This window comes from Phaseolus vulgaris, chromosome 7, assembly GCF_051622355.1.
Source record: "Phaseolus vulgaris cultivar YP4 chromosome 7, ASM5162235v1, whole genome shotgun sequence".
In the NCBI taxonomy this organism is placed as follows: domain Eukaryota; kingdom Viridiplantae; phylum Streptophyta; class Magnoliopsida; order Fabales; family Fabaceae; genus Phaseolus; species Phaseolus vulgaris.
Genome location: NC_143504.1, coordinates 6,542,639 through 6,556,704, shown reverse-complemented (window position 1 = coordinate 6,556,704; position 14,066 = coordinate 6,542,639). Strand labels below are relative to the sequence as shown.

The 14,066-nt window shown below is 28.7% G+C and overlaps 1 protein-coding gene and 1 non-coding gene across 2 annotated transcripts; one reads left to right on the top strand and one right to left on the bottom strand.

Moving 5' to 3' along the window:
* The first annotated feature begins 10,128 nt into the window (after nucleotides 1-10,128).
* Nucleotides 10,129-13,396, top strand: LOC137829608 (RHOMBOID-like protein 2). The gene is made up of 5 exons (XM_068636454.2): nucleotides 10,129-10,657; nucleotides 11,906-12,069; nucleotides 12,237-12,400; nucleotides 12,587-12,837; nucleotides 13,026-13,396. Exons 1-5 carry the CDS (start codon nucleotides 10,365-10,367, stop codon nucleotides 13,141-13,143), a joined length of 990 nt encoding a protein of 329 aa, XP_068492555.1. The 5' UTR covers nucleotides 10,129-10,364; the 3' UTR covers nucleotides 13,144-13,396.
* A 475-nt stretch (nucleotides 13,397-13,871) lies between these two features.
* TRNAV-AAC (transfer RNA valine (anticodon AAC)) lies at nucleotides 13,872-13,945 on the bottom strand. Its single transcript has one exon. It is a non-coding gene; the product is annotated as a tRNA-Val (tRNA).
* Between the last annotated feature and the right edge of the window lie 121 nt (nucleotides 13,946-14,066).

Sequence of the window (14,066 nt, the reverse complement as noted above, 5' to 3'; positions counted from 1 at the left end):
AATATAATGCATTTAAGATAATGAATCATTTCATAATAATTATCTTATCAAAATATTAATCATTATACTCAATATGATATCAAATTTTAATTTTAATTTGTCAAAAATAGTTCATTCAATAAGTTATGACAGACACTATAAAAAAATACTGAGTACTAATATCTTAATCATTGCGAAGCTTATAAATGAATTTTTTTAAATAATTAGTGGATCTAAAGATTATCTGCGATCAAAACTATCTGTATTATGTAGATAACAAGTATTTTTAAGAAGAGTCAAAAGTCTCAGTTATGAATTTGGGCCTTCTAGATTTCGGGCCTGCTTAAATTTGGGCTTTGAGTGCTACATCACGGCCTCCTACTATTTACATTTCCAAGTTTCTCTAATTACACTTCCTTTGTTTCTTTTATTTAAAATGACATTTTCACTTTTACATTTTCCTTCTTTTATTTCCATTTTTTTATAAAAAATATATAAAGTTTTCTCTTAAAATTACAATTCAAAATGTAAAAAGAGATTTTTTTTGTAGAATGTACTTTTCGAAACACTCTCTTTACATTTTGAAATGTATTGAGAAAATCTTTCATTTTCATATTTTCATCCCCAAATGTGATTTCTAGAATACATTAACATTTCAAAAGCTACTATCCAAAATACATCTTATTTTTTAACATTTTTAAAAATAATTTCTGAAACATAAAAAATAAAGAAAAGGTTTGAAATTTTCAGTTTCTTAACATTTCGAAGAATATTTCGAAGGAAAAAATGTGTGTTTGAAAGAACATTTCAAAAGGCTTTTGAGCTAAAAGAGATTAATTATTATAAGTTGTGACTAGAAAGGTGGTGATCAGCTTCCTTCATTTTCATAGACAAAACTATGTAGTAAAAGTAAAAAAGTGTGTAGTTTTTGTGATTGAGGGATGATGAGAATTGAGAAGGCACCAACCAAAATTGATGATTGTCATATTATGGGTTTATTATGACTTTTGGGTTTCTACATTGATTGTTTCATAAGTTTTGGTTCAAAACCATCTCTTTTTGGCATATTCACTTTTTTCTTTCTTCACTCTTTTGGATACATTTAAGGATTCCTCTAAGATATTCAATTTCTGTGTGTTTCTTTCCTTTCAGGTTGCTTCTGCTTAGAGAATAACCTTCTTAAAGATTATTTTGACTTCTCAACCCCCCAAAACTTTATATCTTTCTTACTATCTTTGCACAACTCAAAAAGAGGACTTCACTTTTTTAAAACAACATTTTAAGTTCTCGTTTATAAATTATCTAAAGGTGTTCATTAACCTCTTTTACTTCATTTTCTCCTCACTTTTCATACTAATTTACTATGGATTTGCATATATGTTCTTTTGTCTTTTTCTTTGTTTAATTTTAATAAAAACGCTAAGAAATATAAGAATTAATGAAATAATATATTTTGCTATTTTCTATAAAATTATTGCTTGAGTTTTATACACTAAGTTTAAACTTTAATATAACTAACACACTTATATGTAGTCGTATTTAAGTATGTATGACTTAGATTTGTATTTCTTCATTTAGTTAGATAACCTTAATCTTTTTTAACACATTATTGCATTTGAACATATAAACAAAGGATGAGTAATTCAAGGTGTTGTATCATGCTTAAAATATCAGTATTAGGTCACATTTAGTTTAAAATAATTGTTTTTTTATTCGAAGAAATTTCTCAATTCCTTATTTTGCTTGTGTTTGAGCTCCTTACTGGTTTGATCAATTAATAAAAATGATACTCTTAATTAGTTTTAACAGTGACTGTTGGACTACAAGTAAATTTTGTGTAAGGTTATTTTAATAATTTATTTAAAATAACAAACCTATTATGATTATAAAATTGTGTTAGTGTGTTACGATATTTTTTAAAGTGGAGCAAATGTTTAGTTTAAAGATAAACAAATTGTTAAGTTTGTTGGTCTATATGAGTATTGAATTGAAAAAATTGATTTAGATAGTGATATAAGCATGTTAAGTTTTGAAAAAAAAAAAATTGAGATGAGAGTAGAGACGTGACACAAGGGTTTTAAAGTGATTAGCATGTTTGAGGAACTTTAAGATTGAATTGTGTTATTAGACTAACCTTACTCTCAGTCTTAATTTGCTTAGTAAATTCTTATACGTTTAGTGAATTAGAATTTGTCCAATAATTTTTAACCTTAAAGCAATAATAAGGACTTATAAAATTACAATTCTTTCAATAAATTTTATCATGCTCATTAATTACACCTTGTTCATATATACATGCTTAATATACATGTATGATTATAAATTTATTTTAAATGCTCATGCATATATGTTAAATTATCAACATTAATATTTTCTTAAGATAAATGATGAATTATATATTGATCTGAATAATTTGAAATCATGTATCCGAGATTATATGATACTATAATCGTCATTTATTTAAATTATTAAGCACAAAATCTATTATTGAAAAGAGATATTTTTACTTCAATAATTGTCGAAATCGTATAAATTAAAATATTATTTTGTGAGAAGTCAAAAGAGAGTTATTGATTGCATTGGAATATGTCATTGGTGTACAATTTTGTGTAATGAATTTCATGACTTATGGAGCTGAAATTTATAGAACTAAAGTATTTTGAATGAGTTAATTGTTAATATCAAACAAATCATGTTTAATATGAGTATTCTAAAAGATGTTTCTATGTTAGACTCTATTTTTCTATTTTTTTATGTTTGGTCAAAGTGATTGTTTAATTTTATGATGAGTATATTATATTGTATATTGATTTATATTAAATAACTCACTTTTTTTTTTGCGATGATTTGATTTCACAGTGATTGTAATTGATACAAGAAAAAAAAATATTCAAGGATATTAACTAAAATAAATATAAAAGTTTAGTTTATTATGTTATTTCATATTTTATTTACAAATACCTATGTTTTCTACTCATAGGTAATTATATTTTAATTTAGTATGTAGACATTCAATTAATTTCTTTAATTTGTATGCATGAAGAAGTTTACTTTTTGTGCTACAATAAAATTACATAATTTTTCCTTTAACAAAATTTATTTCATGTTTAAATTAACATTATGAATTTTGTTTAAATTACCATTATGAAGATTCTAATATTAGACTATTTGATTAAAGAAATCAAGTTAATATTTTTTTTTTCGAATCAATGTTTGCATAAAAAAGTCTATTTCAAATATGAACGCATTTGCAATAGTGTTTTGTAATATGACTCATTCCTAACTTTTCTAGCTATTTATGTGTGCAATTATGATGAAGGTGCAAAACGTTATCCATATATCCAATTATATATACATTTAGGTTTAGTTTTTGAGTATGTTCCTTTGAGCTTTGAGTTGTGATGTGAAGGATGTGGTTTTGAAATCACTTATTTTAAGGTTCTTTGATTGGTTTAATGTTAGACTATCAAAGACCTTCAAATCACATTTTTCTGAAAGCTTATGCATCAATACATGGGCTAGGAAAGGGATTGTATTAAGAATAATAAATGAAAAATTACTTGAGTTTAAAAGGCATCAAAGATGAAAAATAAGTTTCTATATGAGATGAAAATCCTAGAGTTGGAGAAGACAATTGGTTTATGATATAAACAACAAAGGTCTTTCTCCAAAATTCCAGAGGTATAAAAGCATTAGCCAGTATTGAAAGATCTATTTATGTTTTCTTCCAAAGACCTACTTTTTTTCATGAATATATAAACCATTGAATCTATGAACGATCTCGTGATCTTTGAAAAAACCATAAAAAAAATTAAATTATTTACTGTCATTAGTCTATAAGCATGTTATTTTTAAATCAATTTAATTTATAACTAATTTCTTAAATTGTATAAAACATGAAAGAGTCTGAGACTTGTGTTATATTAAATTATTTAGGTATATTTGGAATATGCATGTAATACCTTTTTTATGCCATTGAATGAAGGGATAGGAGAAGGTTCCCATGTATAAGAAAAAACTGACTATAATGGTTATAAATATTATCATACAAGGAAAAAAGGTAAATTGTTTGTTTTTTTATAATTACATACCTTACATATGCTGAAAGTAGAAAATTCTTTTGAACAAAATCATTAGACATGGATAACATATTGAATAATTTAAAAATTTACACGAACTTGTACAAATTAAATTTTGATAATTATTAGTACTAGAAGTATTTTTGTTACAATTATAAACAAAGTTACAATTTTTCATGGAAGTATAAAAAGATTTATAAGAGTAAGGAGAGAGATATCATCAACAACATAAAGACCATGTCCTTGAGAAGTAGTTCATTGGTTTATGAGATTTGATACAACACCTATTAGGAAAAATAAGTCAAATAAAATATTGTTTTCTTTAGGAAATTGTGAAACAGTAAATAATTCTTGGTGATTTTATAGTAATTTGTTCATAAAAAGAGGTGAGACAAAGTAAAAGGCGGAAAAGATTTACATATATTTCTTATAAAAGGAGATTCACCATAAGTCATTTTCATCTTTATGTCACCATTATATATGACATTTTATCTTAATGTTAGATTGTGAATCAAATGACGTATTGTGACTCTCATGTCATGAAGATGGAGTATTGGATGGAACAATGTCTTGATAATGAAAATTTTATTTATAATAACATGTTAGAGTCGTGTGACTAGCCTTGTCACAAACTTGAGATTTATTGTAAAATATGCTTTTATTTTTGTTGTTTCTCCCTAAATCTTTATCATAGTCCGTTAAACTTGTCAACTTGTCCCTCTAAAATGAGTGTTCACTATCCTTAAAACATGCCATTTTGATTCACTTGTACAAAAGAGACCTTTTACTTATGATATTTAAGACCATTTACATTTGTTGTATGTCCAATGTAGAAGCAAAATACATAAATTTATGTCGAACAAAATATGCAACGTAAATTTTTTACATTTTTTTTTAAATTAATTAGTTTTGGCTTAAAACCAAAACTCGAAATAAAAAAAAAAAAAATAATACCAATTGCAATGACTTTCACTACAATATTAAATAGTAATTAAATTTAGAGACAAAAAATACTTAGTTATTATATTGACTAAATTAGATATTAATTTAGAGACTAAAAAAATATTGATATCTAAAGTAGTTTCTATTATTAATAAAAATATTATAAAATAGTTTCTAAATTTGTATCTAAATTAACTACCAAAGTTTTAGCTATTAATATTTTAGATTCTAAATTAGTCTCTAAAAGACTAATATAGACTAATTTATAACATAAGTAGTTAGTAGCTAAATATTAGATATCAATTTAGAAACTACTTTATAATTTTTTATTATTAATAGAAACTACTTTAATACCAATATTTTTTTAGTTTATAAAATGGTCTCTAATTTAATAAATATAGTGACTAATTATTTTAGTCTCTAAAATTAGTTTCTATTTAATGATTTTTTTGTAGTGTTTATTCTACCTACATCAAACACAAATGACAACAATATGCAAAATGACATAATCACAAAATAATTTTTTTGAACATGGAAGTAGAAAATATCTGAAATGTAAAGGTTTAATAAATTTCTATTTGGTATAAGGAAACACCGCAATTTTTTTTTAAAATTTTCTTAATAAGAATAGATATGTAAGCTAAATGTCTTAAATTTGGAAAATTGGCTAAAATGTACTTAAAAAAAAAATTGTAATAAATGGAGGAATATACTATCAAATATACATTAAAAGAAGTTACTACAACAAAAATTGGGTCAAAAATCAACTTTTACTTATTTTTAGTAATTTTTACAAAATCAAGTGAATAGTAGAAACACAAAAATACACACAAAAAAAAAAGGACAAAATTCATCATACAAAGTGAATATGAAAAAAATAGAAACACAATCAATGGAGACATTCATGCATTATCGTGATTGAGATCGCCAAAAACAATCATGGAGATATAGAGAACTGATGACTTTTTACGGCAAGTGCACCGCGTTTGTCAAAAGTAATAATTGTCCCTAAGGACGAATATCGATCCCAGAAGGAACAGTGAATTATAATAATCGCTAAATATAAAAACAGAACAATTAAAAGAGTTTTGAATTAATTGTGTTGGGACTGATCAATAAGAAAACAAACAAATAATTAGTTGTTTCAATTGGAAAAATAAGGATTAGTTTCATCTCTCTCGTATTTTGATTATCATGTCAATATCAAGTTCTTTGATTGAAATTGATGCCCGTATAAAAATCATTTATATCGATTCCTCACATATAAAATCCTTAAGAATGTCCCCTAACTATCGATCTCTCGCATAATTATAAGAACAATGACGTTTAATAGCAATTAACATTTCAAGTCTATTCCTAGCACTCAAATATGTTAAGTATTGTTGTTTAGGTCCGAACCCTAAAAATACCTCCCGGTCAGATTTAAGATTCTCAATTTGTCACAGAAAATTAAAAGTAAAACAACAATACCAATAATCAATCAAGAACTGAATATTAATATATAAAATATCACCTCAATACATAAGAGTTTGAGCAGATTACTCCCAATCCCAAAGGTAGAATTAGCCACTCATACTTCTATCTCCTTCCATTCTCCCAATTGGGTTACAATTCACTTTATGGTGTTTTCCTCTCAATCTGGCACCCTAAGGTTGAGCCTCTAGCCCTCTATTTATCCTAGTTTTCTAGGGTTAGGTTGTTTATTGTGTCGCGCTAATGGGCTAAATGATAAAACATAAAAAAGGCCCAATCTTTCTTTGCATTTTTTCCATTCTGGGACCTTCTATCTTTATCTTTTTAGCTCAAATCATTCATCTTTAATCCAAATCTCCAATCTTCCTTAGAAATCTGCAATTAACACCAAATTTGAGAATAAAATACTCTTATTCAAATAAAGATCATAAAAAATGTAAAAAGGTATAAATTCATAAATTAGGAATTATTTTATATGTAAATTAGCAATAAATCCTCATAAGTGTCTATATTTTAATATGAAATATTACTGAAATTAGACACTTATCAAGCACCTACCTTAATGACACACTTGAACGCACAAAACTCTAATGCAAATGGAGAAAAACACCCATCCCCACAAAACACCCACATCCACCAATTCAAACCACCGAAATGACCTCTAAAACATCCACAAACACCCATGCAATTGCTGTTATCGAAGAAATAAAATGAGGGGGAAATTGTATCGAAATCGCAAGGAAGAAGAAACTTGGAGTCCTAACTTAAAACAATTTTGTCAGACTGGTAGGGTCCAACGCAAAACTCGACATTAACATTAGACAACATATAACCCGAAGTAAATATTGAGTTTTATGTTGAACCCCTAACAGTTTAAAGTAAACAAGTTCCAATTATTTACAAAAATGTCACCGTGTACTTTTTCATTATTTTTATTTGGATCTGGTGTAAAAGTGTGACGCGAAAGACTAATTTTGCACTAGTGATTTGTATTAAACATGTATTACATATGATCAATATTAACTTGTACGTTTTACATTGCAAGGACATTTTGTTCTTCTTTCTTTTGACTGAGATTGAGACTCTGTTAGCCACCGTGTAAGGATCAATTATAGAAATAATTGATGTAACTAGAGATTCTATTCATTAAATAAAGCATCATGAATGAAGAAAATATGCACATAAGTATCAACAGAAGAGCTAATAAAGATCAAAATATCAATATTTTTCTTACAAATAGGAGTGTTTTGAGTTTACTAACTTTTGTACGAGTTTGAAATTCAAAGTAAATATACAAGGTATTCGAAATTAAAAAAGTATGACGATACCCTACCATTCTTGTATGTAGATTCGGTGACATGGATGCTAGAAGACATGTAAAGATTACTTGATCTTGTTGATACTAAAAATCATAGGTATCAGTTACCATATTCATTATCTTTGTATTTCTTTGATATTTCTCCTTTTGATTATTGATAAAAAGAAAATCTATGAATTTGTGAGATTAAATGGTGTGATTTACTTTTTTTTTCATGCAAGAAAATTTCCATCATTTAAATTTAATTAAAATTGAAACCATTGTTTGAGTGGGGGTTAGAGATAATAGAATCAAAGTCGTAAGATTTAACATAGCATAATTGTGATTTTATAAAATGTACAGGAGACACAAATAAAAGAAAAAAGAAAAATGTACTTGTATAGACAAAGTGAGTTTAAATAGTACCTGAGGTTGGTTGTAACAATTGTTGCGGCTGTCAGTCGCACGGTCACTCCCTTGTTCTTCAATACTTCTTCACTCCTTCAGACTTCAATACTCCTTCTTCTTAATTCTTTAGGACTCGGTTGGGAGTTAACCTGCAAAAGGTACTCTGACGATCAAGTAAGTACTTTGTGTTAAGAGTGTTTAGTGAAACTGATAAAAAAACGTATCTTACTCCATTATAAAGAGCATATTTATAACATTGAGTTATGATGGGCCGAATTGAGCATGTTTCTTTATAGAATATTTGTTTATACATTTGTTAGCTTGTGGTATTCCTAATTATAAATTTGCAATTAACATGTGGGCTTGAACTTTGTAGTAGAGATGACAAAGTGGGTCGGGCCCAGTCAATCTTTTGGACCCGTTAGTCTGTATTGGTTTGGCCTGTCAGGCTGTATCGGTCCAACCCATCCTTTTTTATTTTTAACATTTTAAAGAGGAACTTTATGTTTTTTTAATTAAAATTGGTGGTAGTCAATGTTTTATATAAAATTTTATTTATATTAATTTTTTTACACGTGATTTGATTAATTAAATTATTGTTGATATTTATTTTATTTTATTAGTCATTAAACATTTTTTTATTAAAATATTAATTTTTTATTCAATTTTATCGTTTTTACTTAAATTTTTATTATCCAAAAAATTATATTAATAACAATAATTAAATAAATAGATTTAAAATAAAATAATAAAAAAGAAAATTAGAAAATAATGAATTAATTCACTAACCTATCATATAGATATATCATTAATTTCGGTCCGTATAATTTTGATAAAAGCGTAACCCTTTTTAACATATGAGATGAGTCGGCCCAAAATGTCTAAATCCTACTTTTTAAGAGGCTAGAGTAGTTAACCTGAGAAGGATTTTAGATTGAATGTCCTAATTGGCCTCAATAAGTGTCTGGATTATTCTTCTGACTGTTTTATTAGGCACCAATTGCCTACATTCTTTCTGACCTTTCTTTACACTATAGGTAGGGACAGGGCAAAAGATGATTTATTATAAATATATTAAAGAACGTGTTTATTTGTTATTTCCATAAATATATGAAATATTTATAAAAAATATTATTAAGACTACTTTTAATTATTATTATTGTTATTGTGTAAAGAGAAAATTTGCGTAATAAAAGTTTGTTAGATTCAATTTGATATCAAATATGTTACGAGACCGAATGAGTGAGTTATATTAGATGAAACATTGAAATTGTTTGATTTTTGAGTTTTCAAAAGTGTTCAATTTATGTTTAGAAGAATCAAGTGAAAAGTTGACGAATTATATTGGAATATTATTCAAATAAAAATCTGTCTTAGATATCAAAATGTCTAGACGCACGTGAAGAACATGGTAGTTCAATTTGTCTTTTTTAAAAAAAATAATTCTGGATGAATTTCTCAAAAGACTAATTCAGTTTATTGATGAATATCATTATTGTTATTACATATAACACAAAAAATATTATATTTTTTTTAGTGAAATTTTGTAGTATTTACATGATAAGTTGGTTAATTTAATATTGTATAATAGACTTTCATCTAGTCTGTTCTTAAAATTTTTTATGAATAAGTACAGTTTACTTATCTATAATTTTTGTTAACATGTAAACTTTAATCTAGTTTTTCATATTTTGTATTTTTTTTTTAATAATATTTTTTTCAATTGAGACGTGGCTGAGATGTTAAGTTAGTAACATAAAAAATTTTATATAAAAAAAATTAATAGTTTCTACTGATTTTATTCAAAAGTAAAGTACGAATATAAATACAAAGATAGAGAGCTGCATGCATTTTTTTTAGATGAGAAACATGAAAGATTATTATGGAATAATATTCTTTTTTAAAGAAATGATCGAATCATTATCTAACGAAAATATACAAATTTGGAACAGATTAGAAACTCAAATAAACAGTTTGATGTGAGTAACAAGAAGTTCTTACTGTGGCGGTTAGCAACGAATGACAGAGTGAAATGGCTCACCCCACTAACTTTTTGTACTTTTTTTTTCTCTCATTCCCAATTTATACCCATTCACCAACTCCACCTCTTTCTTCTTTCCTATAAAGCACCCTTACAGAATAAAGTTTGAGACTTGGATATTGGGTTTGATTGAGAGACAGAAATTATGGCCAGGAGAGATCTTGAGAGTGGCGGTGGGGGAACCAAGAACAACAGAACAGAGGAAAACTACACTGCGCATGAATCTTCTCATTTTTACGAAGCTGAGACCCATTGGACATCATGGCTCGTTCCTATGTTTGTGGTTGCTAATATTGCTGTTTTTGTTATTACCATGTACATCAACAATTGTCCGAAGAATAACATCGGTCTCCAAGGTGGCTGCGTGGCCAAGTTCCTTGGAAGGTTCTCCTTCCAACCTATGCAGGAGAATCCGTTGCTTGGTCCTTCTTCTTCAACGTAAGTTCACTGACTTGTTTTTATTCAATACTATGTGCTGTTTATTTGATTCTTTTCGTTTCTGGTTTTGTTAGCTATTATTCCTTTCTTTTAGGGGATTTTGATACGCTTTTATCGGGGGTCTCGCTTTGGATAGAACCCAATTTGGGATTTTTTTTTTCCGGGTGTTTTTGGTTTTAGCTTCTTTGTTTTGGAAAATTTTGCTCAATTTACTGAATTAGGTGTGTCCTTAAATATGTTGTGAATGCTAAGGGATTGCTTTATGGTAGTTTTTGTGTTTACTCTATGAGATGAATTTTAAATTTCAAAACGACTCACTCTTCATGGCCTTTTCAATTGTCTGCCTTGGTAGATATTGGTGAACTCGATGGCATCATTTTCTTGTTTTTGCGATGAATATCCATATTTCTCACTTGATTTTTTATCTTATTGCTGATTATAAGATGTAATTCTACATAAAGTAATGTAAGAGATAAATATAAATTCCTTTTGGGTAATCATTTTGATGTTCAAACCATCGTATCCTTAATAAGACCCTTTATGGACAGAGTAACACTTTAATGGGATATTTTATAATTACTAATGCATTGGAAAGAAAGAAAAGAAAGCCAAGTAGGTTGAAACGTAAAGGTTCTTTGCGTGCTTAAGTGCCTTAACTGAACTGACGCATTATGTCAATTTTTGGGTCTTAAAAAATTAGCCGCAATGCACAACGCTATGGAGTTATATTCTTTTAAATTTCATTGTTTATTATTGTATGATATGGCAGTATAAGTTTTTTTATTCTGCTTTCTCCATCACCCTTTACAAGGGCCAAACAATGAAAGGTTCAATGATTCTTTACTGGTGTATTGACCTGTACTTTGTTTCAGGTTGAATGCTTCAGGAAAGGCTTTTTTATTTTTCCTTTTGTATCTCAGTTTGGTTTATTGGCTGGTTTCATGTTGTCATTCATAAGAAATGTGAAATAAGTTTTACATTCATTGACATTTCAATTTTATTAGATACGTATTGAACTATAAATGGTTGTAGTTGTAGCTGACATGTTTCATTTGGGTTCTTGACTTGGTTATACACTTCTACCGAAAGGGCCAAAGCAAAATATTTACCTATCCAGCAATGAGGGTGTGGCTTTTCCAATCTTGTAATTGTAACTTGCATGCACAATTCTTGTAACAGTTTAAATGATAGCCTATTTTGTTCGTGAAGAAAATTTATTGATTTGAAATGTTTTATTGACATATGAAGATTGACCAAGATGGGAGCCCTTCGATGGGATAATGTTGTGAACGGGCATCAGGGATGGAGACTTGTCACTTGCATTTGGTTACACGCTGGGATTATTCATTTGCTTGCTAACATGTTGAGCCTGATATTCATTGGGATTCGTCTGGAACAGCAATTCGGGTTTGGTATGTTTTTCTTGCAGACTAGTAAAATGTCACGCAAAATCAGGAAAACAGAACTTCTGAGTTTATCATTTGCTTCCTACGAAACTTAATTTAGTTTCTCTTTTGGTCAATGTTTACGTAGTAAATGGACCTAAACCTAACACTTTCCTTTGTTAAATTCATGTCAGTGAGGATTGGAATTATATACCTGGTGTCTGGGTTTGGTGGAAGTGTACTGTCATCTCTGTTTATCATAGACCATATCTCGGTTGGTGCTTCTGGTGCCCTTTTTGGACTTCTTGGCGCAATGCTGTCTGAACTTATCACAAACTGGACTATATATTCCAACAAAGTGAGTGTAGTTAATTCTTTATGGTTTTCTGGATGTTTATTAGTTTTCTTCAATATGAGAGACACATAAAATCTTCCTACAATTTGGCTCATTGTCATCAATTAGTACCTGCCATTCCTTTAAATTAAATTAATATGGGAAGTGTCAACTTTTAGTTTTGACACATTCTTGTGCCTTTTTTTGTAGGCAATGGCATTACTCACCCTTCTAGTGATCATTGTGATCAACCTTGGCATTGGCATTTTGCCACACGTAGATAACTTTGCTCACATTGGAGGATTCCTGGTGGGATTTCTCCTTGGTTTTATTTTGTTGCCTCGTCCTCAGTTTGGATGGTTAGAGCAGCGTCGTCTTCCTGCTGGTGTTCGTTTGAAGTCAAAGTACAAGGCTTACCAATATGTTCTATGGATCGTGTCTCTTGTTCTGTTGACTGCAGGGTTAGTTCCTTCCTTAAATCCATCAGGAATGTTGTTATTTTGATAAGGATTTTGCTAGAGGAGATAGAACTAATTGTTTTAATTTGCTATTTAACTACAATATAGGGTCTTATAGGCAATTTTCCTTTCTCTTTGTTACATATAGTCTCATAAATGCTAAAAATCAATGATTTTTTATTCAATGGCAGGTTAACAATTGCATTGGTGATGCTATTTCGGGGTGAGAAAGGGTATGATCACTGTCATTGGTGTCGCTACCTAACATGTGTCCCGACTTCTAAATGGGAATGCAGCAATGGCAGTTAAATGAGAGTGGGCACATGATGTTCACTTGCTTGTTCTTTTATGTGTATAGCCATAGCTCCTAGAAACTTAGTTGTTTTGTGCATTTCCTTCTTTCTTTTTCATTTTTGCTTTAAATAATTGGTTTGGCTTTACGGATATATGCTAACTTCTTTCGTTTTTATATAGTATATACTGATATATAAAGAAACTTGTATATGAATTCAGTTTCTATCTTCTATATGAATATAAAGCAATCTTGGACTTCAAATTTAAATAAGGAATTCTGAAGCAATTATCATTGGAAGGAAGACAATTTTTGGAAGAAGCATTGTAGAATTCAAACTATCGCCAACAATCAATTTCTTATAAGAAGCAATAAGCAGAAAAAAAATTATCCGTGGGTTAAGACCGGAACATCCAACAGATAATGTGTTAAGAAAAAGACAAATTAGGTAGTAAAGCAATTGGTGAAAACACATAGGTTGGACGTCTCACCAGAATCACCACTCATTCCTTTAACTATACCCTTTTGGCTTCACCTAATTTGTGTTTGTATTTGAAAAACTAGTAGCTGTTCATTGCTTCTACTGTACACACTTGGTTGGCCTCACCCATTTATTTGGGTACAAACGAGGATTTCTTCTTAACACGTTCAATTGGGTTCTCCTCTAGAACACTTCTAATTTAGCCCATCTGCTTTGTTCTTATGTCAGAAGTATAATTAAAAAGTTCAAAAAACTAAGTTAAAATGGCGTCGCCCGGACTCGAACCGGAGACCTTCAGTGTGTTAGACTGACGTGATAACCAACTACACCACGACACCATTGGATGACAATTGATTGTGTAAATAATACCTAACAATGTACCTCTGATACCTTTTGAAATGGTTACATCATGCATGTCTCAAAGCTCATAAAAAATTCATGTAAAACCACATGCTTCAC